General features: G+C 39.2%; 1 protein-coding gene across 5 annotated transcripts in view; it reads left to right on the top strand.

The window, feature by feature from the left end:
* The window catches only part of Hipk3 (homeodomain interacting protein kinase 3), a 90,405-nt gene that overhangs the window by 12,125 nt on the left and 51,160 nt on the right, over window positions 1–27,120 (top strand). For all 5 annotated transcript variants that reach the window (XM_042691697.1, XM_042691695.1, XM_042691696.1 and 2 more), the window contains exon 2: window positions 21,995–23,093. In XM_042691697.1, the coding sequence (XP_042547631.1) occupies window positions 21,997–23,093 (1,097 nt within the window). In that variant the 5' untranslated portion in view covers window positions 21,995–21,996. The remainder of the gene's footprint in view (window positions 1–21,994; window positions 23,094–27,120) is intronic.

Raw genomic sequence — 27,120 nt, 5'->3', positions numbered from 1 at the left:
ACACTGGTGTGGGACTGAGAATGCTTGCCTACCATGCTTAGGCCCTTTATACCTTGATCCTGGGATAGACCGCTAGTATATATACTTCATGAACTAAAACGCATAAACAAAATCAAACAAAAAGTTCCAAACTCTTTGAATTTAACATTGTTGTAAGATACCATGTGGAATCTTAACAGAATTTGGAAAGTATAAATTGTTTTCCAGTTAAACTCTGGAAGTCTCAAAATATTCTTAATGAAGCTTTTGAAAAACTGAAAATACTATAATCAGATACATGCTGTAAATATTTATCTTTTTATCTTTTTACAAACAGTTCTATTTGTTTTGGGGGAGTGTCAACCACTTTCATTTAACTGCTTTTTAGCCTCTGAATTCTTACTGTACATATTAGCACATAATTCTCTTTCAGTTCTGTAGTGTTAAGACACTGGGGAACATAAAATGGAATGTTAAATTTGTTCAGAGTAGAGTAGCCCTTTGCAAGTGTTCATTTGAATTTCTTACAAAATTTATTTCTCAACAGAATAGTAGTGGACATTTTGTCAAATTATTATTTCTGCCAGTATTAGGGCTTGAGCTCAAAAGTTTGGGCACTGCTCTTGAGTTCTTTTGTTCAAAGCTGGCACTCTACCACTTGAGCCACATCTTCACTTAGGCTCTTTGGTGGTCAGTTGGAGATAAGAGCCTCACACATTTTTCAGCCTGAGTTGACTTTGAACCTTGATCTTCAGATCTCAGACTCATGAGTAGTTAGGATTATAGGCATGAGCCACTGCTACTCAGCTGATCAAATTATTATTGTTATTATTATTTATTTTTTGTTGGTCGTGAGGCTTGAACTCTGGGCTTGGGCGCTGTCCCTGAGATCTTCAGCTCAAGGCAAGTGCTGTAGCACTTGAGCCACAGTGCTGCTTCTGGGTTTTCTGGTGGTTAATTGTAGATGAGAGTCTCACGACTTTCCTGCCCAGGCAGGCTTTGAACCATGATCCTCGTATCTCAGCCTCCTGAGTAGCTAGGATTACAGGTATGAGCCACCAATATCTGGCTTATTTGCTAATCTTAAATTTACCTCAAGAGAGAGCTCCAAGTGTATTTATCTCTAGCCAATTTGTCAGTATACCATTTCTAATTTTATATAGCTTTAAAAAAGGTGAATTATTATTTTAGTAAGAGTTGTCTTTTTCTAGACTTGTTAAAATACAAGTAATGTATGTAATGCATTGTAATGGTAGGGTGATTTCTAGCACCTTTGAAATGTCCAGCAGATCATTTTCTGTTCCAAAAGTTGGAACATTTTGCTAAGTCAGATGAAGCTTGTTATTTAACATGCTGATTGTGTTATAGTCAACACATTCTCTAGATGCTTTGCTAACAATACAACTGGAAAATACCCAAGTCTTTACTATTTTCAAATAAATGTTTTATAGGCACTTCAGATAGTAGGTTCAATCAATGGAAAGTGAAAATTATTTACTATTTATACTAGGTTATTTAGAGTATCCTGCTTTTTATTTCTAAGAAGACATGCTTTATTTTTTGTAAATACACTTTAAGTAATTGAGAAATAATGAATAGGCACTTTTTATTGTCTAATATTATTAATCATCTAGACTTTAACTTCTACTTATAGACCCTTGACTAGAGCAGTGCTATGGTTCTCTGTATTTTCAAGAATGAAAAGCTTTTAATTGTCAAATTTATTTAGATCGCATAATAAAATCCTACTTTTAGTTTCTCTTGTTTGAAGAAGTTACATACTAACCAGAAGCTCTCTGGGCCTTGGTGCTGTCCCTCAGCTATTCAGCTCAAGGTGAGTGCTCTACCACTTGAGCTACAGTGCTGGTTTTCTGGTGGTTTATTGGAGATAAGAGTTTCATGGACTTTCCTGCCTGGGCTGTTTTGAACCTCGATCCTCAGATCTCAGCCTCCTGAGTAGCTAGGATTACAGGCATGAGCCACTGGCACCCAGCTAATGCTTTTACTTTTTAAGCTTTAAAATAATTTTAAAAAGTATTTACTTGTGTCAGTACTGGGGCTTGAACTAAGGGCTTTTTGCTCAGCTTTTCACTTATCTGCACAGCTCCACTTTTGGCTTTTTGGTATTTGATTGGAGATGAGAGTCTCATGGACTTTCCCTGCCTAAGCTGGCGCTCTTGAGGTAGCTAGGATTACAGGTGTGTGCCACCAACTCCTGATTATTTATTAAGTGCCAGTCCTGTAGCTTGAATTCAAGGTTAGTATTCTACCAATGGAGCTACATATTTTCTTCTAGGTTTTTGGTGGTTATTTATTTTTTATTTTTGGGTCCAGTCGTGGGGCCTGAACTCTGGGCCTGGGCGCTGTCCCTCAGCTCTTCAGCTCAAGGCTAGCTAGCGCTCTACCACTTAAGCCATAGCGCCACTGCCGGCTTTTTTCTTTTTGCTTATGTGGTGCTGAGGAATCGAACCCAGGGCCTCATGCATGCAAGGCAAGCGCTCTATCACTGAGCCACCTTCCTAGCGTTTTTGGTGGTTAATTGGAGATGAGAGTCTCATGGACTTTGCTGACATAGCTGGATTTAAACTGATCTGATCCTCAGATCTCAGTCTCCTTAGTATCTAGGGTAATAGGCCTGAGCCACCCATGCCCAGCTTTGTTTTCTTTTCTTTTTTTCTTTTTTTATTGTAAAGATACTGTACAGAGGGGTTGCAGTTACATGAGTAAGGTAATGAGTTCATTTCCTATCAAGCATTGTTACCCCCTCTGTTTTTCCCCTCCCATCCTTTCCCTCTCTACCTCTCCAACTTCCCTGGTCTCCCCCTTTGGCCCTCCCCCCCTTGTAAAGTTCATTTCAACACAGTGTCTTGTATGTCTCATTGTTACATAGTGGGTCAACCTATATCCTTGTTTCAGCATTTTGTTATTTCCCTTCCCCTCCCCAAATTAGAAAAATGTATATATAAGACCTAGGGCACCAGAATCAAATACAGGGACAATAGGGGTTATACCATGGGGGAAGAACATACAAAAGAAAGTACAGTAAAAACAACTGAGACAAAGAAAAAAACTCTGTGTCCTCATCTTGGGGTTCATTTTGCTTAGCATCATGTTATATGGTCATATGTACATAGCTTTTGACCTTTTCTGCTTGTCTGGCAAGATTATCCTAGACTTATAGTAGTTACTACAAATAAGGGAAACCATGGGACCTGTTTCTTTAGGTCTGGCATACTTCATTTAATGTAATTTTTTCCCCCAAGTCTTTCCATTTCCTAACAAATGGGACGTGTCATTCTTTCTGATGGAGGCATAGAATTCATCTGTCTGTCTGTCTGTCTGTCTGTCTGTCTGTCTGTCTGTCTGTCTGTCTATATCTATGCATACACACATATATCACATTTTCTTGATCCATTCATCCATCTACTGAGGGGCATCTGGGTTGGTTCCATATCTTAGCTCTGATGAATAATGCTGTGATAAATAAACATAGTTGTGCTGGTAGGACATAGCTAGCAAAACCAATAGAAAGCCCACGGATTGGGAGAAGATTTTCATGAGCCATATAACAGACAAGGACCTCATATCTAAAATATACTTAGAATTCAAAAAATTAAATCTCCCAACAACAAATCCTCAAAGAAACAACCACCCAATAATAAGTGGGCTAAAGACTTAAAAGAGAGACTTCTCTGAAGAGGAAATAAGAATGGCCAATAGACACATGAAGAAATGTTCAACTTCTCTGGCCATAAAAGAAATGCAAATCAAAACAACATTGAGATACCACCTCACCCCAGTTAGAATGGCTATAATCAAGAAATGTAATAACAACAGATGCTGGAGGAGTTGTGGCCAAAAGAGAACCTTACGCATTGTTGGTGGGAGTGTAAACTTGTTCAGCCACTTTGGAAGGCAGTATGGAGGTTCCTCAAAGACTCCACATAGAGCTCCCCTATGACCTACCAATCCCACTTTTGGGCATTTGTTTTGTTTTCAAATAATCCTTTCAAATTATAAAAAGCATTTTTGACTTATGGACTATACAAAAATAGGCTGGGTCAATTTTGGCCAACTGTAATTTGTGGGTTCCTGTTCTAACCAAACCAAACTATTTCACTATTCTCCACTCTTATATAGGCTGTTGGTTTTTACTGATATCATCTCCTACACAGCAGATATATTTCCTTTCACCTCCAAAACGTAAAGGGATAGATGAACCTGTTTCTGAATTCTGAATACTTTTCTGTCTCTGTAGGACACACATGCATCATCCTTTTTTTTTTTTTTAATATGTGCTACTAGGATTTGAACTCAGGGCCTTGTACTTACTCATTCTACTTGGCTTCACAGGCATATTTCCAGCCCTGCTTTTTCAGGCTATTTTAGAGATAACCAAAGTTTCTGTTATGACTGTCCTGGAACTGCTGCATCTCAGCCACCTGAGTAGCTTAGATTACAGGCATGAGCTACTGGCATAGGGCAACATCCCCTTTTCTTCCTGCTCTGTGCTTTCTTCATCCTTATGTAGTTATATGTGTACATGTGTAGTTATGTGTATACCTATGTTTGCCTCGTGCTAGAAAGGAGCCCACTGTGAAAAAAATTTCTTTCTAGCTCTTCCTGTTCCCCAAATGTTTTTTGTTTCTGTTTTTTTGTTTTTTTGTCTTGGGGCTTGAACTCTGGGCTTGGGCGCTGTCCTTGTGCTCTTCAGCTCAAGGCGAGTGCTCTACCACTTGAGCCACAGCACCACTTCCGGTTTTCTAGTGGTTTATTGGAGATAAGAGTCTCACGAACTTTCCTGCCTGGGCTGGCTTTGAACTGCGATCCTCAGATCTCAGCCTCCTGAGTAGCTAGGATTACAGGCGTGAGCCATCGGCAACTGGTAGCACAGTACCATTTTTTTTTTTTTTTTTTTTTTTTTGTCGGTTTGGGGCTTGAACTCTGGGCTTGGGCACTGTCCTTGAGCTCTTCAGCTCAAGGTGCGTGCTCTACCACTTGAGCCACAGCACCACTTCCAGTTTTCTGGAGGTTAGAGATAAGAGTTTCTCACAGCCTTTCCTGTCCCGGCTGGCTTTGAACTGCCTCCTGAGTAGCTTGGATTATAGGCCTGAGCCCCTTGAGCCCAGACCCAAATGTATTTGTGATTTGCATTGAAAAGTCTCTCTCTCTCTCTCTCTCTCTCTCTCTCATGTGTTGCTAGAGAGAAAACCAGTGACTTGGCCATACTATGCAAGTCAAATGCTCTGCCACTGAGCCTGTCTGCCTGCCTGCCTGCCTCCTTCGTTCCTTCCTTCCATCCTTCCTTCCATCCTTCCTTTTGTTTATTCATTCATTCTTGGGACATAGTGCAGTACCAGCATACACACACAAAAGAGGTTATTCCTATTTACCAGTAGAGTCTAACTCATTAAAAAAATTAATATAATTTCTGACTGAAATTATAGCAAGGAATAGAAATCAATTTTATTTTAGTTTATAAAAGATAAACTAAATTTCTCACTTTTTTTCTTTTCTTTCCTGCGTGTTTCTTATTTCCATACATGTTATTCTGCCTTTACCTCATACTTACTATATACCAAGAAACCTGGCACTGGAACTACAGTATATAGTCAGCCTTCTGTATCTGTATATTCTACATTCATAGATTCAACAAACTGGGGATCCAGTAGTTGAAAAAAATTTTGCAGGGGCTGGGAAGGTGGCTCAGTGATAAAGTGCTTGCCTTGCATGCTTGAGGCCCTGGGTTCGATTCCTCAGCACCCATAAGCAAAAAAAAAAAGCCGGAAGTGGTGCTGTGGCTCAAGTGGTAGAGTGCTAGCCTTGAGCTGAAGAGCTGAGGGGCAGCGCCCAGGCTCAGAGTTCAGGCCCATGACCTGACCCCCCCCCCCCCAAAAAAAATTTTTTTTTGCATTTGTACTAAACTTATATAGACTGTTTTCCCATTATTATTCTCTAAGCAGTATCATATGGCAAATATTTACATATTGTTAGCATTATAATAGTGTAAGTAATCTAGAGATGATCTCAAGTATACAGGAGGTTGTGTGAAGGGTTATATGCAAATATACCATGTTATATAAAGGACTTAGATATCCACTGGATTTGGGGTATCCTTAAGATATTCTGGTACCAATCCCCTTTAGATTCTGAAAGAAGATTGTATAGTTTATTTCTTCTTATCATAAACTGTACTTTACAACAAATGACACATAGTCTTCAATAACTTTTTTTTTTGTTCAGTAGTTTTTGACAATTATGACCTGTTAATGCAATGTGATATTCAACATTTAGGAAGTATTCTTGCCCTGTACATTTAAACTGAATATAATTGCAAGAGAAAATATCAGAAGCTGGGCACTGGTGGCTCATGCCTGTAATCCTAGGCACTCAGGAGGCTGAAATCTGAGGATCCCAGTTCAAAGCCAGCTAGGGCAGGAAAATCCACGGGACTCCTTATCTCTAATTAACTACCAGAAAAGTGGAAGTGGTACTGTGGCTAAAGTGGTAGAGCTCTCACCTTGAGCTGAAGAGCTCAGGTACAACACCCAGGCCCAGAGTTCAAACTCCAGTACTGGAAAAAAAAAAAAAAAGGTTCTGGGACAGTTTCTAGGCCCTGAGTCCAGCTCCATGAGTAGAACATACACATGTACACATTAAAAAAAAAAAACCAGGAGAGATTCAAATTGTGGGACATTCTAACACAACCAAACCAAACACAATTCTTCAAAAAAATGTTAGGGCTAAGAAAGACAACAACAACAAAAAAGACAGAAAGGGGTTAAAGAGTAAGAAACATGACATACAGGCTATCATAAGCGGACAGCCACATGCAGTTTTCTCACCCTGGATTAGAAACATGAAATATCCATCCAGGAATGACAAGGACTGGTCATGTGCACATGGCTTGTATTAAACACTACAAACCAATCAATGCTAACATAAATGAATGCCATAGAAAAGACACAGTGATGTGAGAGAATGACTTGTACTTCAGAATCACATGCTGAAATACTAGGAAGAAAGTGATTAAAAAAATACCTTCCAGGTAGATGATCTCAAAGTGTACATGAATGCATACCTATGCACATTTGTGTAATGTTTATATATGGGTGTATCTGCGTGTAAGAAAGAAAATGGGTCAAAAGGTAATGAAATGGTGAATCAAGTTGAAAAAAAGTATTTCAAAAAGAGCAAATGACACAACAGCATCATGCTTATGTATGTAACACCATCATGTTTAAATATGTAATTTCAGTTAATCCATTCTGCTGTACTTTTATCAGTTCTGATACATACTCCACCCTTCTTTTTGGGCATTTTTGAAATGCATGCACATTAAAATCAGTGATCTCTTTTGCAGTTGTTTTTCTTTTTTCTTTCTGATGTGTGTGGCATGTAAATATATGATAATTTTTATACGCCACACTTGTCTTACAGTTTTCATTTCATGGATAAATGACAATATCAAGTCATTTTTCTGATAATTACATTATTTCAAAGTTTTATTACGTCCAGCAGTACTATGGAGAATATTATTTTTCTTGCTTCTATGCAAGAAGAAGAATCCTGTAAGCAAGGGTTGTGTTTTGTTAAGAATTCTGTCTTATATGGGGCTGGGAAGGTGGCTCAGTGGTAGAGCCCTTGCCTTGCATGCTTGAGGCCCTGAGTTCGATTCCTCAGCACCACATAAGCAAAAAGAAAAAAGCCGGAAGTGGTGCTGTGGCTCAAGTGGTAGAGCGCTAGCCTTGAGCTGAAGAGCTGAGGGACAGCGCCCAGACCCAGAGTTCAGGCCCCACGACCGGACCCCCCCCCAAAAAAAAAAAAAAAAAAAAAAGAATTCTGACTTATAGACACATCTGCCTTCAGCTTTGCTTTCTAAAGTGATTCTACTTTTTGCTATTATATGAGTATCTGTTAGTCTACTCTTAATTCACTTTAGGTGTTATTCTGCTTTTGTCAGTTGTAAAATGACAGTAAAATGTCATTTTTAATTTATAGCTCCTTTGTTTTTCTTTATTACTTACTAGTAGGATTTTATTTTTATTTTTATTTTTTTGGTGCTGGTAATTGGGATTGAACTTGGGGCCCTCTGACTCTCTTGGCTTTTTCATTCAAGGCTGGCATTTACCATTTGAGTCACACCTCCACTTTTGACTTTTTGCTGGTTAATTGGAGATAAAGAGTCTCTTGGAATTGTTTGCCTGGGCTAGGTTTGAACTGCAACCCTCAGATCTCAACCTCCTGAATAACTAGGATTGTAGGCATTAGTCACCAGCACCCAGCTTCAATTTTTTGAATAGGTCTTTTGATTTTTATTTCTTTTTTTTTTTTGTGACTCACCTGTTTATATCATCTTCATGTTTTTTTGCTGTGTTTTGCTGAGCATAATGTGACTATATGTATATGTATATGTATATATATGTATATATATGTATATATACATATACATATACATTTTTTTTTTGTTTTGGTGGGTCATGGGCTTGAACTCGGCTTGGGTGCTGTCCCTGCGCTCTTCAGCTCAATGTGAGCGCTCTACCGCTTGAGCCACAGTGCCAATTCCAGTGACTATATATTTTGTTGGTTATGTGAGTTGCAAATGTCTTTCTGTGGCTTTTTTTTTTTTTTTTTTTTTGGGGTCCGGTCATGGGGCCTGAACTCTGGGCCTGGGCACTGTCACTCAGCTCTTCAGCTCAAGGCTAGTGCTCTACCACTTGAGCCACAATGCCACTTCCGGCTTTTTTCTTTTTGCTTATGTGGTGCTGAGGAATCGAACCCAGGGCCTCATGCATGCAAGGCAAGTGCTCTACCACTGAGCCACCTTCCCAGCCCCTCTGTGGCTTATTTTTATTTCCGATCTTATTCCTTTTGTGTGTGTGTGTGTGTGCATATGTGCTGAATCTGGGGCTTGAACTCAGGGCCTGGGCAGTGTCCCTGAGCTTTTTTTGCTAAAGGTTAGTGCTCATTTTTATTCATATTGGATGAATCAAAGCTAGAAATTTTAATAAAGTAAAATTAGTCAACTTTTTGCTCTCACTGTGCTTTTTTTCCTCTTATTTGAAGGAAAAACTTCCAAAAATTGATGATTAATTTGTTGAGTATAGCATCATTTTAAGCTGGATGCAGTAAAAAACAAAGCATTACACAGGGTTGATTCCAATTTTTTTTTCTTTTTTTGTAGTTAGTCTTTGGGGCAGAAAGTTGGAAATCTCATTGGTGAAGAGTTTTAATCTTATATATTTGTCCTTTTGAAGGAAATTCTAGCACTCCAGTGGAGAATAAATTAGCACACATGGGTGTGAAACCTTTCAAAGCAAGGGACAAATACAGCATAAAATCCTCTTGATGGATTCACATAGAATGTGGCCATTCTGTGAGTACAGTTTGGGGAATCACTAACTAGGCAGCCAATTTGCCACTTGCTTTTTTTTTTTAGTCAACTTCTTCCATCTTTTTGGTGGGCTTAGAGTGAATTGGGCAACAATAATGAAGTAAATAGCCAACAATTCAGACGTGATAAAATAGAAAGTAGCTATATGTATTTTAACTTTATTGTTTATAATGACAAAGAAAAAAGTGAAGTTGGGCACCAGTGGCTTACACCTGTAAGCCTAGCTTTCCAGGGGGCTGAGATCTGAGGATTGTGGTTGGAAGCCAGCCCCTGTAGGACTGTCCGTGAGACTCTTACTTCCAATAAACTACTTTAAAAAGCCAGAAGTAATGTTATGGCTCAGTTGGTAGAGTGCCAACCTTGAGCAAAAGAAGCTCAGGGAGAGTGCCCAGTGCCTAGAGTGTAAGCTCCAGGACTGGCAAAAAAAGGGAAAAAATGGATTGAATTATGAGAAAGCTGACTTGTTTGTTAGAAAAATCTGCATACAAAAATTGATTTACAAAGAAGTTACTATTGGATTTAATCTCCCATTTGTTTAATTGTTTTTTTTTTGGCTCGGTCATGGGGCCTGAACTCTGGGCCTGGGCACTGTCCCTGAGCTCTTCAGCTCAAGGCTAGCGCTCTATCACTTGAGCCACAGCGCCACTTCCGGCTTTTTTCTTTTTGCTTATGTGGTGCTGGGGAATCGAACGCAGGGCCTCATGCATGCAAGGCAAGCGCTCTACCTTCCCAGCCCCATTGAGCCACCTTCCCAGCCCTCCATTTGTTTAATAAAATAACAATATATATTTTGTCACAGATTAGAAGTTTAGGTTTCAATGAAAGTTGTTTTCTAATCTTTCCAGTGAGGGAATTTTAAACCTTAACCTTAACTCTAAGAATTATGCCAAACATCTTTGTTTGGTAAAGATAGAATTAAAACAGTGTCAAAACACTATTTGATAATATCCCCTGTGGATATAGCAAAGAGATTGAAGTGAATGAAATTTAACAATATTGATGATCACTTATTCATTTGAAAAGTAACTTGAAAATTAGGCTAGATAGCTGAAACTTAAACTTCAGCCTAAATATTAAGCTTTGCTTAAAAATTTTTTTTTTTTTTTTAAGAAAGTAAGAGCCGGGGCACTGGTGGCTCACGCCTGTTGTTCTACTCAGGAGGCTGAGATCTGAGGATCGAGGTTCAAAGCTAGCCCAGGCAGGAAGGTATGTGAGACTCTTATCTCCAGTTAACCACCACAAAACCAGAAGTGGGACTGTGGCTCAAAGTGGTAGAATACTAGATTTGAGCTGAAGATCTCAGGGACAGCACCCACGCTCAGAGTCCAAGCCATACAACTGACCAAAAAAAAAAAAAAAAAGAAAGAAAGATAGGATCTTGATACATATTCCAGGAAGCTTTGGAACTTATGATCCTCCTGCTGCAACCTCCTGAGTGTTGGGATTACATACTTGTATGTGTCACCATACCCCACTTAATAGTCTTAACAATTTCTCCATTTCTTTTCAAGCATGGGCTAAAAGAACTGAAGTGACATCTGTAATGATTTGAGAATGCGAGCTAATATGAATTAGTTTTAGTTGTAGTGGTTAATATTTTTCCTCAGTAACTCAAATGCAAGATCTTTTTAGGCTGGACAGTAAGCACTGAATATTAGTGTAGCAATGCTGATGAAGAATTAGAGATGTCCCTTCATGTCTGTTAGGATAGCTGTTAGAAAAGAAGAAATATGGAGAAAGACATGGATCAAAGATGCATTGTCTTCACAAGTTGCTTTGTTGAATGGCAACTCCTTTGTCTGACAATGAAAAAAACATATTTTAAAAGGAAATAGTTGTGGAGAAATGAGAATCTTTGTGGGAATGTAGAATGGCAGAACTGTAATGGAAAACTGATATGGTGGTGATACAGAACATTTGAAATTACCAGCAATTCTACTTCTAGGTATGGATACAAAAGCTATACTTGTACCTATGTGCATAGTGTAGAAGCAACCCAAGTGTCCATAAATGTATAAACAAAATGTAGTGCATACTTGCTATCAAATACCGTTTAGCCTTACAAAGGAAGAAAATCCCTTCACATACTACAACTTGAATGAACCTTATGGTAAGGCACAAAAGGCAAATATTGTATGAGTGTAGTTATATAAATTGTACCTAGACTAGTCATAGTCGATGAACAGAATATAGTGATTGCTATAGGAGAGAAGATAGGGAATTACTGTTTAGTGCGTACAGTTTGACTAATGAGAGGGATGTGAGAATGATGGTGATGCTCACACAACATTGTGAATGGACTTCATGCCACGGAATAGAACACTTAAAAATAGTGTAAAGGCAAATTAAAAAAATTTTTGTGTTATATATACACATAACCATATTTTTCAAAAAGGAGAAGATATGAAAAGTAGAGATTTAGACAAGTAGAGGAAAACTGAGCAAGGAAAATGCATGACATCACTGCTTTTTATTATTGAATCTCTTTGTCATGTCAGAGTATATTTAATAAAAAAGCCCTATTCCATACCAGAATTTGACAGAAAATAATTCAGAAATTTCATATTAAGTAATAAATTGACTACATTAGTAAAGCATCTCTATCCCCTTTCAGAAAGCTAGATATTATGTGTAATAAAACATGAGGATGATAAATGAGTATGGTGACACGTGTCTGGGTTCTTGTAACTTGGGAGGCTAAGCAGGAGAGTTGAAAGAGGCCATCCTAGGGCTATGTGGACAGAACCTGTTTCCCCAATGCCAAAACAACAGCAAAAAAGACATATACATTTTACTATATCTAACAGTGGTCAGACACGGGATTGTGGGTGTCACTATTGGTTACATTGCTGGTTTGATCAGTGTGAAAAGATGAGAACCTTTGGAGAGGGATCAGATGGGATTTAGCGTTTACAGAGGGAAAGGGTAAACTTATGTGATAGTCCATTTGATTTCTACCACAAAACTTGGACTGAGTAATTTATTAAAAAAAGTTTATTGGGCATACTTTTGTACCTGGAAAAAGATCTAAGCTCAAGGCAACAGCAGATTCAGTGTCTAGTGAAGGCTTTCTCTCTACTTCAAAGATGTATCTACCTTCTAGCTATGATTTCAACATGTAGAAGGGGTAACAAGCTCCCTGAGATAATTCTCTCTCTCTTTCTCTTTCTCTCTCTCTTAATTTTTTTTAATTTTAGGAACAGGGTCTTGATATATAGCCAAAGTCTGGCTTTGTTAGATTACAGGTGTGAGCTACCACTACCATCACCAAAGCCTGTCTGCCACCACCCTACCTCTAGTGTACTAGGATTTGAACTTGGCTTCAGTCATGCTCAACTTGCTTGTTCTACCAACTAAGCCATGTTTCTAGCCTAGCTTTTTGCTGTTCTTTTATTTTTTTAAAGGTCCAGATCAGAATTTGGACTCGGTACCTGTGCTTTTGCTCAGAGGCTAGCACCCCACCAACTGAACCATGCTTCCAACCCCTTTTGCTGTTTTTGTTTTTTTCTTCTTCCAGTCCTGGAGCGTGAACTCAGGGCCTGAGCACTGTCCCTAAGCTTCTTTGCTCAAGGCTAGTGCTCTACCACTTGAGCCATATCTCCACTTCTGGCTTTTTGGTGGTTAATTGGAGATAATCTCAGGGACTTCTCTGCCTGTGCTAGCTTTCACCATGATCCTAAGATCTCAGCCTTCTCAGTAGCTAGGATTACAGATGTGAGCCAGCTACCAGTCCCTGGTTTGCTGGTATGCTTGCCTAGGCTGCCTTCAAACTAATCCTCGGGATCCTGGCCTCCAAAGTAGATTAGGAAAGTCTTTTTTTTTTTTTTTTTTTTTTGCATTCCAGTCCTGGACTTGAACTCAGGGCCTGGGAGATATCCCTGAGCTTCTTTTGCTTAAGTGTAAGAGCCTCACAGTCTTTCCTGCCTGAGCTGCCTTGGAACTGCAGTCCTCAGATCTCAGTCTCCTGAGTAACTGATTACAGGCTGAGAGCCACTGTGTCTGAAAGGCCTCTTTTATAAGAGCATCTTTCCTGTTAACAGGGAAGGAGCTCTTGTGACCTAGTTACCGCCTAAAGACCTCACTTCTAAGTATCATCATCTTGGAAGTTGGGTTTCAACATAGAAATTTTGAGAGGACACAAACATTTAGCATATATCAGGTTGAAGTACCTGAAATAATTAAACTCAAGGACTAGACGCTTAATGGTTACCCTAGTAAGAGTCTTTACTATACTCTTGAGTAATATTTTATAGGCAGTCCTAGCTTCCTAAGGGATGGTATTTCAAAACTAACTTCCTTAGTTGATAAGAACAAATGACAAAGGCATGAATAATGTAGCTGCAGAGTGTAACACAGTATATATTGCAATGAAAAAGAATAGAAAATAATACTGTACCAAAACAGTATTTTGGTCTCTACCTTCAGGCTTTAGTAATTCCTGTACATAATAGCACAGTATATAATTCATAAACACTGTGCATAAGATAGTCTTATATGCTTATTAGTTTATCTGATGGAGAGGGTAAGAGATGCAGAAGACTTAATACCTTAATGTGGCAGGGAATGTCAGTAATCAAGTTAATTAGTAATTTACATTTTGTCTTTGCAATCTATTATAACTGTTTATAGCATATCACCTCTACCTTTTTCAGATGTCTGGGAATGTGTGATATGTATATCTATCTATATTTATTTTAATTTTGTTGTTGTGGGGCTTGAGCTCTGGGCCTGGGCACTGTCCCTGTGCTCTTCAGCTCAAGGCAAGCTCTCTACCACTTGAACCATAGTGCCACTTCTGGTTTTCTGAGTGGTTTATTGGAGATAAGAATCTCACAGAGTTTCCTGCCCAGGCTGGATTAGAACCGTGATCCTTAGATCTCAGCCTCCTGAGTGGCTAGTATTACAGGTGTGAGACACCCGTGCCCAGTTTAATTTCCATTATTATTATTATTATAAAGATGATATACAGAGGGGTTATAGTTACATAAGGCAGGTAAAGAGTACATTTCTTTTTGGACAATGTTACCCCTTCCCTCGCTCTCTCACAATTTATATTTTAAAATTTCCTTTTGAGATTAGTCATTCAGAGCACGAGGATTGAAAATTAGTTGATGAGTGATGACTTTTTCTAAGCTTCCTTTAGTTGGCCTAGAATGGGTCCTTGGGTTGGTTGGTTGTCTTTCTAGCTTGGCATGTTGGGAAAGAAAAGACAGGAAGAGGAGGATTCAGAAATTACAGTATTACTTTCTTTAATTTCTCTTAATCACTTGCCTGTACCTCAGTGATAATTCAGATTACACCTTAATTTCCCATGGAATGGAAGGAAACAGTGTGCATTAATTCTAGTCCCTATTTTTTTTTTTTTGACATGAGGTCTCTGAATTGTACAAAGTAGGTTTCACATTTTAGTGAGAGTCAGAATGACCATAGGAGCTTGTTTTTTTTTTTTTTTTTTTTTGGGTCCAGGTGTGGGGCCTGAACTCTGGGCCTGGGCGCTGTCCCTCAGCTCTTCAGCTCAAGGCTAGCGCTCTACCACTTGAGCCACAGCACCACTTCCAGCTTTTTTCTTTTTGCTTATGTGGTGCTGAGGAATCGAACTCAGGGCCTCAGGCATGCAAGGCAAGTGCTTTACCACTGAGCCAACTTCCCAGCCCGACCATAGGAGCTTGTATATACTTGGACCTCATCACATACCTACAGAATCAGAATTGAGTTTAAATTGTGTTTATTTAACTCTGGTCAGTCATGGGGCTGGAACTCTCGGCCTGGGTGCTGTCCCTGAGATCTTCACTTAAGGATAGCATTCTACCACTTGAACCATAGCACCATTTCTGGTTTTCTGGTGGCTTATTAGAGATAAGAGTCTCACAGACTTTCCTGCCTTGGCTGGCTTTGAACTTCAATCCTCAGATCTAAGCCTCCTGAGTAGCTAGGATTACAGGTGTTAGTCATCCTGCGCCCGGCTACCACTGTCTATTTTTTTTAAAAATAATTTTGAACTGAGCCCTGTGTCTTCTCTGCTAAATATAAAATTTTTGTGATGATTCAGAATTTAGAAGAGGAGCCAGGCATGCTAGTTCATGCCTATAATCCTCGTTGGGAGGATTGTGGTTTGAGGTCTGCCTGAGCAAAAAAGCTTTTGTAAGACCTCATCTTAGCCAGTAAAAATTTGGATGTGCTTGTTTGTGCCACTTATTCCAACCATATGAGAAATGTCAACAAAAACAATTGAAGTCCAGGTGAAAAGTGAACTGCTATTTGAAAAATTACAATAGCACAAAAAGGGCTGGAGGTACTTTGCCTAGCAAGCACAAGGCCAAAACTTTGAACAAATAAGTGTTCATGATAAATCACGATGTACCATGAAGAACGAATCTTTTATTTCTCCAGTAGTTTCTTCATTCTTCTTACAATTTCATTAAGTATCTACAGATTCTCAGTGCTTATACAAATGTATATGTATATATCTTTAAAAATATTGTAGAGCACGTTTGTCAGAATCTTATATTTTATACAACAATATTTTCAGAATCAGTTTATAAAAGTGAAAAAATATTACTGTTTATTTACTTTTGTATTAGTGGCCCGGAGCCCTAGGCTTGCTACGCAAACATTCTTACCATTTGAGCCAAATCTTTTACTCTAAAAATTTTATTTCTGAGATTGGTTTCAATAACTCTGCCCAGGGCCTGGTCTTGTACTTGTAAACTTTCCTTCACTTCTTGCAATCCTTTTGGTCCTGAGTCCTTGGGATTACAAATATGTTCCACCATGTCTGACAAAGAAATGGTGTGAAGCAACCACCATTTATTAGACAGGCCCATTGAATCCAGTGGTGACTGTGGGAATGATGTCTTCTCTTGGCGCTGTCATTTCTAGAGAAACTCAAAAGAATGATTCAATGGCTGAGGGCAAGAACAGTGGCTGGAGGATCCTTCCTTAAACTTTTGTCACTGTCAGGGAAAGCTCGAGGACCATGTGAGCTGCTGTGAGCACCCATGCATGGTCCTTTCTCATACCCTTGGCTTCCTCAGAGCATTTGTCATGCTTGTCACATGGTAGCTCAGGGCTGCAAACACTGGTGTGTAAGCAACAAGGCAAGTGTGTTCTTCTGACCTGGCCTCTTGGAAATCACAATGTTAACCTTGTCTGGAGGTTCACAGCCTGTCCTGAGCCCTGCCACGGCTGGAGTGGATCAGCAATCCTTACTGCAAAACTGATAGGGTCAAAATAACTTTCAATTCCCAGTAAAGGGAGTTTGGAAATGATCCCACATTTCAGTTGAGAAATGAAGAAGCTGGCCTAGAAACTGTCTAAAACTTTCCCATGGTACACAGCAGGTGGGCTAGAGTAATGGGAAGTGGGGGTTTGGCATCGGGCTCAGCGTCCAGCTCAGGTCATTGTACAGACAGAGTCTTGGTCAGAGAAGCAGTTTGTGTTAGTTAGCTACTGCCATGATGACATGTTTAACAAAAGTGCTGTGATTTATAAAAGTCATTCTTGGGGCTGGGAAGATGGCTCAGTGGTAGAGCGCTTGCCTTGCATATATGAGGCCCTGGGTTCGATTCCTCAGCACCACATAAGCAAAAAGAATAAAAGCTGGAAGTGGCGCTGTGGCTCAAGTGGTAGAATGCTAATCTTGAGCTGAAGAGCTGAGGGACAGCGCTCAGGCCCAGAGTTTAGGCCCCAGGACCGGACACCCCCCCCCCCCCCCCCCAAAAAAAAAAAAAAAAAGTCATTCTCGCCACTCATGTGTCTGTAGTCTGTGAGGCTGTTAATCTATGGGAACTCTGGCTATTGCTGGGACCACTAAGACTTCCTTTTTTGGGGGGGTGGGGGTCCGGTCGTGGGGCCTGAACTCTGGGCATGGGCGGCGCTGTCCCTCAGCTCTTCAGCTCAAGGCTAGCACTCTACCACTTGAGCCACAGCACCACTTCCAGCTTTTTTCTTTTTGCTTATGTGGTGCTGAGGAATCGAACCCAGGGCCTCATGCATTCAAGGCAAGCGCTCTACCACTGAGCCACTTCCCAGCCCCACCACTAAGACTTCTGTGGGTACAGAGTCACCAGAGTTTCTGGGTGACAGAGGTAGGGATTACATGATGTTACCACAAACCAAGGAAGGAAAAAAGGACTGGCAGCTGTTGGGCCCTTGTAGCAAATCTGATGTGTCATCACAGGATCCTTCTGCCCATATGGGGAAGTCTTAATATTCCTGCCTTCTTCATCCCCCCGGACAGAGCTCTCTCCTCACACCTGAAGAGCCATACTAAGGATGTCTACTAATGATGTCAACAAGGATGCGGTTCTTCCCATCTTTATGCTCTGCCAATTTTTTGTGCTTGATTATTATTATTATCCTAAGGTTTTAAGAAGGCCACTACATTGCAAATTAATGTGACTTTTCTTTTTGTTGTTGCTTTTTTTTTCCTATATAGGGAAGGGAGTCTTATAGCCCAGCTTGGCCTTGATCTTGTAATCTGTCTGACTCAGACCCCTGAATGCTGGGCATAATTTTTTTTTTGGGGTCCGGTCGTGGAGCCTGAACTGTGGGCCTAGGCGCTGTCCCTCAGCTCTTCAGCTCAAGGCTAGCGCTCTACCACTTGAGCCACAGCGCCACTTCCGGCATTTTTCTTTTTGCTTATGTGGTGCTGAGGAATTGAACCTAGGGCCTCATGCATGCAAGGCAAGCGCTCTACCACTGAGCCACCTTCCCAGCCCTCTGGGCATAATTATAGGCATGTTCCATCATGTCCAACTCAAAATTCACTATTCCTCAGTGCTATATTTAAGGCAGGAAGAAAAAGATCATTCTAATTCTCTTCTGAAAAATTACTTTGTTAAAACTTAGTATACAATTTAATATTGTGACATTTCTGTACATACGCACATTTACTTTGAACAAATTCATCCAATTTTCGTTCTTTTGAAATAATGCAGATTAACAGCTGTAGCTGTTACAAAAATATTTTATCTGTGAGTTTTATTAACTGTCTTTCTGTGTCTATCGGTGGTATATAAGTAGTTTAAAAATTAGGACAATCAGAGTAGTGTTTGTTTGTTTACTTATTTATTTGAGGTGGGTTCCAGGTTGACCTAGAACTAAATTCTCCTATCTCTGCCTCCCAAGTGCTGGGATTACAGGTGTCCACTACCATACCTGCTGCAATGCTAAGTAATTGAGCGTAAGATTGGGTGACCCACAAAAGTGCATTAGTTTGATGAGTTTAATATATTTAGAAAGGGTGTTTGGTGGAGTTACATTTCAGTGGCTTACTGCTGTAATCCTAGGTACTCATCCTACTGGAAGACAGGTTCAAAAGCCTATGCAGAAAAATCAAATACAAGACCCAGGTGCTGTCCCTTAGTTTTTTTTTTGCTTAAGACTGACATTCTTCCACTTGAGCCATAGCTCCATTTCTGGCATTTTGTTGTTCAATTGTTGCAAAGACTTTTCTGCCACAGCTGGCTTTGAACAATGGTTCTCAGTCTCAGTCTTCTGAGTAGCTAAGATTATAGGTGGAAGCTACTGGTGACTGGCTTTGATTTTTTTTTTTTTTTTTTAAGACAAATTATGCCTTTAATGTCAAATGTAGGGTGTTTAGCTTTCCTTTTTTTTTTTTTTTTTTTTTAATCACATCTTAGCTTTATGATGGTGCTGATTGCTCAGTCCTTCTGAGCGTTAATTTTCTTAGTAGCAAATTGAGAGATATTGCTATTATTAAATAAAATATCATAAAGCATTTGTCACACTGTTGCATGGTTAATACTCCTTAGGTGCTAGCTCTTATTTCTAGTAGATATTATATGTTGTGGTGGTAATATGTTGTTTCTAGGCTAGAGTTGATCTTAGTGACTTAGAAAAATAAAGACTACACAGTTAATATAATATATAATTTAGTGAAGAATAAAGTTGTCTTGAATTCAACCATTTTAAGAGTTGTTGAACAACAGCTCTATCTACTAAATACTTTGAATCTGATATAATGTGAAAGATATAAAAAATGTACATTACAATGTAATGCATGCAATGAGAAAAATATAGACACTGCTTTGAGGGCTCTGAAGGCCCTGTTCTTTCTGGAGGATAAATGGTGAGTCTTGAACAAGAATAAAGGGCCTTACTTTGCTCGCATTCAAATTGTTCAAGGTAGATCTGCAGAAGCACATAAATAGAACATTATGAAAGTTCCTGTATCATGGTTGTCTACTTATTTTTATTTATTTATTTATTTATTTTTTGGGTCGGGTTGTGGGGCCTGAACTTTGGCCTGGGTGCTGTCTCTCAGCTCTTCAGCTCAAGGCTAGCGCTCTATCACTTGAGCCACAGCGCCACTTCCAGCTTTTTTTCTTTTTGCTTATGTGGTGCTGAGGAATTGAACCCAGGGCCTCATGCATGCAAGGCAAGCGCTCTACCACTGAGCCACCTTCCCAACCCGGTTGTCTACTTATTTTTATAATTGAGTATTTGCATAAAGATTTTCCTATTAGGGTAATTCCAAGTTTCTTTTGTATGAGTATAGAACATGGGATATTAAAGTGAGGATTCTAGAAAATGGCTAGTTAGACATAGGTTTATGAGTGATAGAGCATGTAGTTGGATTAGATGGCAGATTGAGTACCTGTGTGGCTCATTTTAATAGGTTTCTTTTTTCATGCTGTGGTACTGAGAATTTATTGTTACTGTGTGACCTGTTACACAGGTCAGCAGTTGCTGGATTTCATGCTATATAAATTTTAAGCTCAATAAATAAAATTAATAGGGAAGAAAATCAAGTATGCTGGTAGAAGCATTAAATCTTTTTTCATATCTATGTTAAATTGGGATAAAATACCTTTTACAAAATTGTTATGCATTTAATGGTAACATGTAGTTAGAATGTATGCTATTTTACCCACATTAACCTCAACTCCTTTATGGATTCAGGGCTAAAATACAGAGAATGTCATTTAGTTTGGGAACTTAGAATGATTTCAAATATAACCTATTTTTCAAATATAGGTATAACCTACTTTTCAAAAATAAGTGAACTAAGGTCTGTTGTTTGGAGAATGTCTTAAAAAATATCCACATAATAAAAATTTAGGAAAAGAGGCAACATACGGGTTACTGGGTAGAAAGTTACTAAGTTGTCTTTGTTGTATAATAAATGCTCTTTTAGATCAAAGGATAACCAGGTACCATTGTTAATGCCTGATATACTAGGTACTCAGGAGCCTGAGATCTAGGAATCAAGGTTTGAAGCCAGGCCCAGGCAGGAAAATATGAGACTCCTTTCTCCAATTAACCACAAAGCCTGAAGTGGAATTATGTCTCAGGTAGCCTTGAGCAAAAGAGCTCAGGGACAGCATCCAAGCCCTAAGTTCAAGGCCCAGTACTAGCACCCCTCCCCCCCCAAAAAAATCAAAGGATAATATATTAGCAGGTAGAATGTAGGATCAGCTGTTCATAAAATGTCATCCTTTTTCTATTTATTTATTATTTGGGTTCAGTCGTGGGGCCTGAACTCTGGGCCTGAGTGCTGTCTCTCAGCTTTTCAGCTCAAGGCTAGCGCTCTACCACTTGAGCCACAGCGCCACTTCCAGCTTTTTTCTTTTTGCTTATGTGGTGCTGCGGAATCGAACCCAGGGCCTCATGCATGCAAGGCAAGTGCTCTACCACTGAGCTACCTTCCAGCTCCTTTTTCATTTTAAAACAGGAAGTTTAGCCGGGCGCTGGTCGCTCATGCCTGCAATCCTAGCTACTCAGGAGGCTGAGTTCTGATGATCCTGGTTGAAAGCCAGCCTGGGCATGAAAGTCTGTGAGACTCTTTATTTCCAATAAACCATTGAGAAAACAGGAAGTGGTGCTGTGGCTCAAGTGGTAGAGTGCTAGCCTTGAGCTGGAGAGCTGAGGGGCAGCACCCAGGCCCAGAGTTCAGGCCCCACGACCAACAAAACACACACACGCACGCACGCACGCACGCACGCACACACACGAAGTTATGTTGTCTAAGGCAATTATTCAGCTCTAGGCTTAAGGAATCTGATGATAAACTTTATATAATGTATATTTTACGTCTTTATTGGTTCATAATTTTTTTCTTTTTTCTTTTTTGGGGTTTGAACTCAGAGCTTAGAACTTGCTAGGCAGTGCTCTACTACTTGAGTCATGCTTCTAGCTTGTTTCATAGATTTTCCTTTTTTTCCCCTTCATTTTATTTATTTATTTATTTATTATTGTGAAAATACTGTACAGAGGGGTTACAATTACATGGGTAAGATAATGAGCACATTTCTTATCAAGCATTGTAGCCTTCTCCTTTGTTTCCCCTTCCCATCCCTTCATATCCTCCCCCACCCCCCTATTTATTTATTTTAAAATGTAGCCCAGTCTAACCTTGACCTCTCAATACACCTATCTCCATTTTTACCTCCTGAGGACTGGGGATACAGGTGTTATCACATCTGACCAGAACGCATTATTTTTTTACCGCATGTCTCCAGGGGGAAATATTTAATGGAATTGTTATTTGTTTTACCAAGTTATGAATTTGCCCCTGAATGTTTCTTGTTGAGATTTAAATTTGAGGATTTTTTTCCTTTATTTTTTTGACTAATATTTGCTTTTCATCTCTTGTAGGTATGGCCTCACAAGTCTTGGTCTACCCACCATACGTTTATCAAACTCAGTCAAGTGCCTTTTGTAGTGTGAAGAAACTCAAAGTAGAGCCAAGCAGTTGTGTTTTCCAGGAAAGAAACTATCCACGGACCTATGTGAATGGTAGAAACTTTGGAAATTCTCATCCTCTCACAAAGGGTAGTGCTTTTCAGACAAAGATACCATTTAATAGACCTCGAGGACACAGTTTTTCATTGCAGACAAGTGCTGTTGTTTTCAAAAACACTGCAGGTGCTACAAAGGTCATAGCAGCTCCAGTGCAGCAAGCCTCAGTAGAGGTACCTCAGATTGGGGCGTGGCGACACAGGTTACATTTCCTAGAGGGCCCCCAGCGATGTGGATTGAAGCGCAAGAGTGAGGAATTGGATAATCATAGCAACGCAATGCAGATTGTCGATGAACTGTCCATACTTCCTGCAATGTTGCAAACCAACATGGGAAATCCAGTGACAGTTGTGACAGCTACCACAGGATCAAAACAGAATTGTACCACTGGAGAAGGTGACTATCAGTTAGTACAACACGAAGTCTTATGTTCCATAAAGAACACGTATGAAGTCCTTGATTTTCTGGGTCGAGGCACTTTTGGTCAGGTTGTTAAGTGCTGGAAAAGAGGGACAAATGAAATTGTAGCAATCAAAATTTTGAAGAATCACCCTTCTTATGCTCGTCAAGGTCAAATAGAAGTGAGCATATTGGCAAGGCTCAGCACTGAAAATGCTGATGAATATAACTTCGTACGAGCTTATGAATGCTTTCAGCACCGTAACCATACTTGCTTAGTCTTTGAGATGCTGGAACAAAACTTGTATGATTTTCTGAAACAAAATAAATTCAGTCCTCTGCCACTAAAAGTGATTCGGCCCATTCTTCAACAAGTAGCCACTGCACTGAAAAAATTGAAAAGTCTCGGGTTAATTCATGCTGACCTCAAACCAGAGAATATTATGTTGGTGGATCCTGTTCGGCAGCCCTACAGGGTTAAAGTAATAGACTTTGGGTCGGCTAGTCATGTATCAAAGACTGTTTGTTCAACATACCTACAATCCCGGTACTACAGGTAGGTGACAGTTAACTTTTGGCTATTTAATAAACGTTGATTTTGCTAAATGAGGTATTTTGTGTGTATATATAGTGAAGAAAAGAGCCATTTAGGCCTGAAGTTTTAAAATGATTTGAAAAATGGAGGCATAAAATTGGCTCAAGGACAATAGAAATCACTACTTCGTGGCTAAAGATATCTGACCATTTGAAGACAAAGGAATGCTATTGATTGATGATCAAATGCAAGTCTAAATGTTGGAAAAGTTTTTATAGCAATTTCTGTATTTACCTTTGGTCATCTCAGCACTTGGGAGTTTAAAGACATGTAAATGAACATTTAGAAAAATTCTGTTATTGTAATTAGTGGTTTTAGGATTTAAATGTATTTATATAACTCCCATGAAAATAGATATGTATATGCTTAATTTATTTATTTTTCACCTCTACATACTTTGGTATTGGTTCTATGGGAGAGTTTGTCAGGGATTTAAAAATTTTTTAATTTACCTGGGGCTTGAACTCAGGACCAAGACACTGTCCTTGAGTTCTTTTGCTCAAGGCTAATGCTTTATCACTTGAACCACAGCCTCACTTCCTTGTAGGGGGAATTTGAAGAAGAAAATAGTTTCCATGTAAATGTTGATACATGCCATGATGAGTGGAACACTAACCTGGAGTACTGTAGTTTGAGAGGCTAGCTGATGGTTACCAACATTCAAAATAGCAAAGATTTCTTTGTGAGTATGATTATTTTTTCTTTGTGTGCTGGTCTTAGGCTTAAACTTAGGGCCGGAGCTGTCCCTGAACTTTTTTGCTCAAGGTTAGCACTCTACCACTTGATCCACAGCTCTGCTTCTGGACTTCTGGTAGTTAATTTTTATTGTTAGAGTCTCACAGACTTTTCATTCCTGGACAGGCTTTGAAATGGTGATCCTCAATTCTGAATAGATAGAATTGCTGGCATGATTCACCTGTGCCCACTATGAAAAGTTTTAAAATTTGTAGTTGCATAATTTAAATGTTTTACCTCATTATTTGCTTACTTTTCTGAAGTTAACTTATTTTCATTTCAGCTTGAATGAATTTATGGTCTGGTATATTCTACAGAGCAGTAATGGTAACAGTCTTGAGCTCTGATAAGTTACTAGACAGAGTAGGACATGCCCAGCGTATAGCTAGAACTTGTTAGAACAAAAGAGGTAGTTATTTTCTGTTCATTTGGCTTTGTTTGCATTATTTCTGATTATGCCCATTAGCTTTCTTGCAAGTATATCCTAAAGTACCTTGGACAAAGTAAAGGAGAAATTAATTAGCAAAAATTGCATACATAAGCCAGGTGCTGGTGGCTTATGCCTGTAATCCTAGCTACTCAGGAGGTTGAGATCTGAAGATCATGGTTCAAAGCCAGTCCGGGCAGGAAAGTCTGTGAGGCTCTTATCTCCAATAAACCACTAGAAAACCGGAAGTGGCTCTGTGACTTAAGTGGTAGAGCGCTTGCCTTGAGCTGAAGAGCGCAGGGACAATGTTCAAGCCCTGAGTTCAAGCCCCACGACCAACCAAAAAAAAAAAATTGCATACATACATGCTCTACTATCAAAAGATTGTCAGAAGGAATCTTATGTCACCTAGTGATAATTACCTTTGTTAAAATATATTAGGAATTAGCAATATTGTGAGACTTACTCCTATTATATTTTGGATGGCATAGTTTTTAATATAAGAGAGCTAGATACTATTTTAAAACTTTTGATAGCTTAAAAAGTAACTTGCTGTTGTAGTAGGGTAGCAGATCTTATTTAATTTCACACAATTAGATTTAGTTGATTTCTCTGCTCCTGACATTATTTTTCAGTTTAACAAAGCATAAAGATCAGCTTTTTAGTTGATTTTTTTTTTGGAAAATTCATTTTAAAATCTTCTTTTCTTCCTTGTACATTATAGATCGAGTCTTGAGAGCTTTTCGCGGTTGGCTAGTGTATTACATAAACTCCCAGCTTCAGCTGCTTGGACCTATATTTAGTTTCCTTGTTAGTAAATGACTTCACTTTATTTGGGTTCCACATTATTCTCCATATCAGATTTTAGCACTGTGGTATCCCTAGCCATTATTGATACCTTTTGGTTGAGAGTTAAAACAAAAAACCCTTATTTAATTATTTTTGTGCTTGAAAATATCAGTTGGCTTATTAAGTATTTCACTATTGTTTGCTCTTTACGTTTAGAATCCTGCCATTTGTCTTTGCTTATGACTCTGTTACTTTTAAGTCTGATTAGGTAATAAGCCAAAATGTCTTGTATTTTCTTTTCATTCTTTGTTAAAAAGATATTGTATGTTTGAATGAAGGCAGGAAGTAGAAATGTACCAAATGGAGTATTTTCAAGATCAGCCCAGTAGGAACCCATACCCCAGTTTCCAGGGTTCATGTGTTTCTCTGAACTGTGTAACACAAATGTAGTAGGGATATCTTAAAATAGACAGGGGAGAGGCCAGAAATTGTTGACTACTATAGATGGTGAGGCTGTCTAGCTCTTGCAGTGATAGAAGCCAGAAGTACATGCTAAGGGCATTGATTTGCTCAAGGTCAGCATGTTCTAAATTCAGCTGCTTGACTATGGTTTCTGTCAGGAACACGTAGGGCTTGTGAATGCATAAAAGGTTTCAGTAGCAGAAGGTGCTCTATTTATGAGGTGTGGTGGGAACATTTGGGTCATGAATCCCTCTCTCTGTCTTTTTTAATGTACAATTTTAGTCTATGGTTCTGAGGCATTATAGAGCACAGAGACAAGAAAGTGGGCTGGAAAATACCCTATTAAGCAGTCATATTCTCTTCTTCCTCACTGTTCTTCCTCACTGCTTTAGCATTAACTGTTATTGAACTAAAATATGCTTTCCACAGTGGAGGCTGTAGCTCAGTGGTAGAGCCCTTGCCTAACCTGCCCAAGACTCTGGAACAACAGCAGAAACAAAAGACAGAGAGCTTCCTGTGTATGCCTATGAAAGCCACAAAAAAGTATGGAATGTTGAACAGTTTATTTAGTTTTTATTTAAGGCATACTAATTCTTCTTTAAGCCAGAATAGCAAAGGAGAGGCCTCTGTAACAAAATTAAGGCCCACAGAAAGACCCAGAAAAATAATCCGTCTTTTATATGAGGTACTCCATAATAGAGCATCTTTTGTTTTCTTTTTTTCAAAGCACTGTCACTTAAATTTCCTATTTTGTTTTTCATTTCTTCTTTTTGGAGTCAAGGTCTCATTACATTCCTGCGGCAGGTTTTGAACTCAGGTTCTGTGTGTGTGTGTGTCTATGTGTGTGGGGACTGGTTCTGGGGCTTGAATGACTAGGCAGTGTCCCTGAGCTTTTTGCTCTACTACTTAAGCCACTTTTGGCCTTTTGATGATTAGAGATCAGTCTCAGGGGCTTTGCTGGGGGGTAGGGCTGGCCTTGAACAGAGATGCTCAGATCTCAGGAAACATTTTTTGCTCTTATTGCTTGTATTCCAATGTTATATCCAAGAAATAATTGCTAAATAATGTCATGAATCTTTCTCCCTGTAGTTTTTTTAAAGTTTTTGGGAAAGAAATAACACTTGCAATTGAAAGCAAGCCATTCTTAGGGTAAGAAAGACTTTTTACCCCAGCACAAGTTTTTATTGTTGTAAAGGGGATTAGAATGTTAAGTCGATCTTGGACCAGCCAGGAGAACCTTGTCCTGAGGTTGGGGGAGGTTCATAAGTCACATTGACCTCTAAGGCTTGGCTTACTGGCCTTTTGTAAGCTAGAGATTTTATTCTTCTAGGAATGACTTCCTGACCTACCATAGACTGGAATGCAGCCTTTCATTAGAACATAAAAAAAAAACCCTATCTTGTCACATTCTATGATGTTAGTGGGCTACTTAGGCTGGTCATCTGTGAGTTGGAAGATTACAGTGTTTATCTCTCAATAACCTTTTGATCTTTCCTTTCCTTTTAGCTTCCCTTTGCATTTCCCCATCACTCACCTTAACTGCTACCCATCATTCCCTCCTCAAATTTTCTTTTA

The sequence above is a fragment of the Dipodomys spectabilis genome, unplaced genomic scaffold, assembly GCF_019054845.1.
Source record: "Dipodomys spectabilis isolate Male_0828 unplaced genomic scaffold, ASM1905484v1 ptg000145l, whole genome shotgun sequence".
Classification (NCBI taxonomy): domain Eukaryota; kingdom Metazoa; phylum Chordata; class Mammalia; order Rodentia; family Heteromyidae; genus Dipodomys; species Dipodomys spectabilis.
This window is presented reverse-complemented; position numbering and strand designations above follow the sequence as displayed.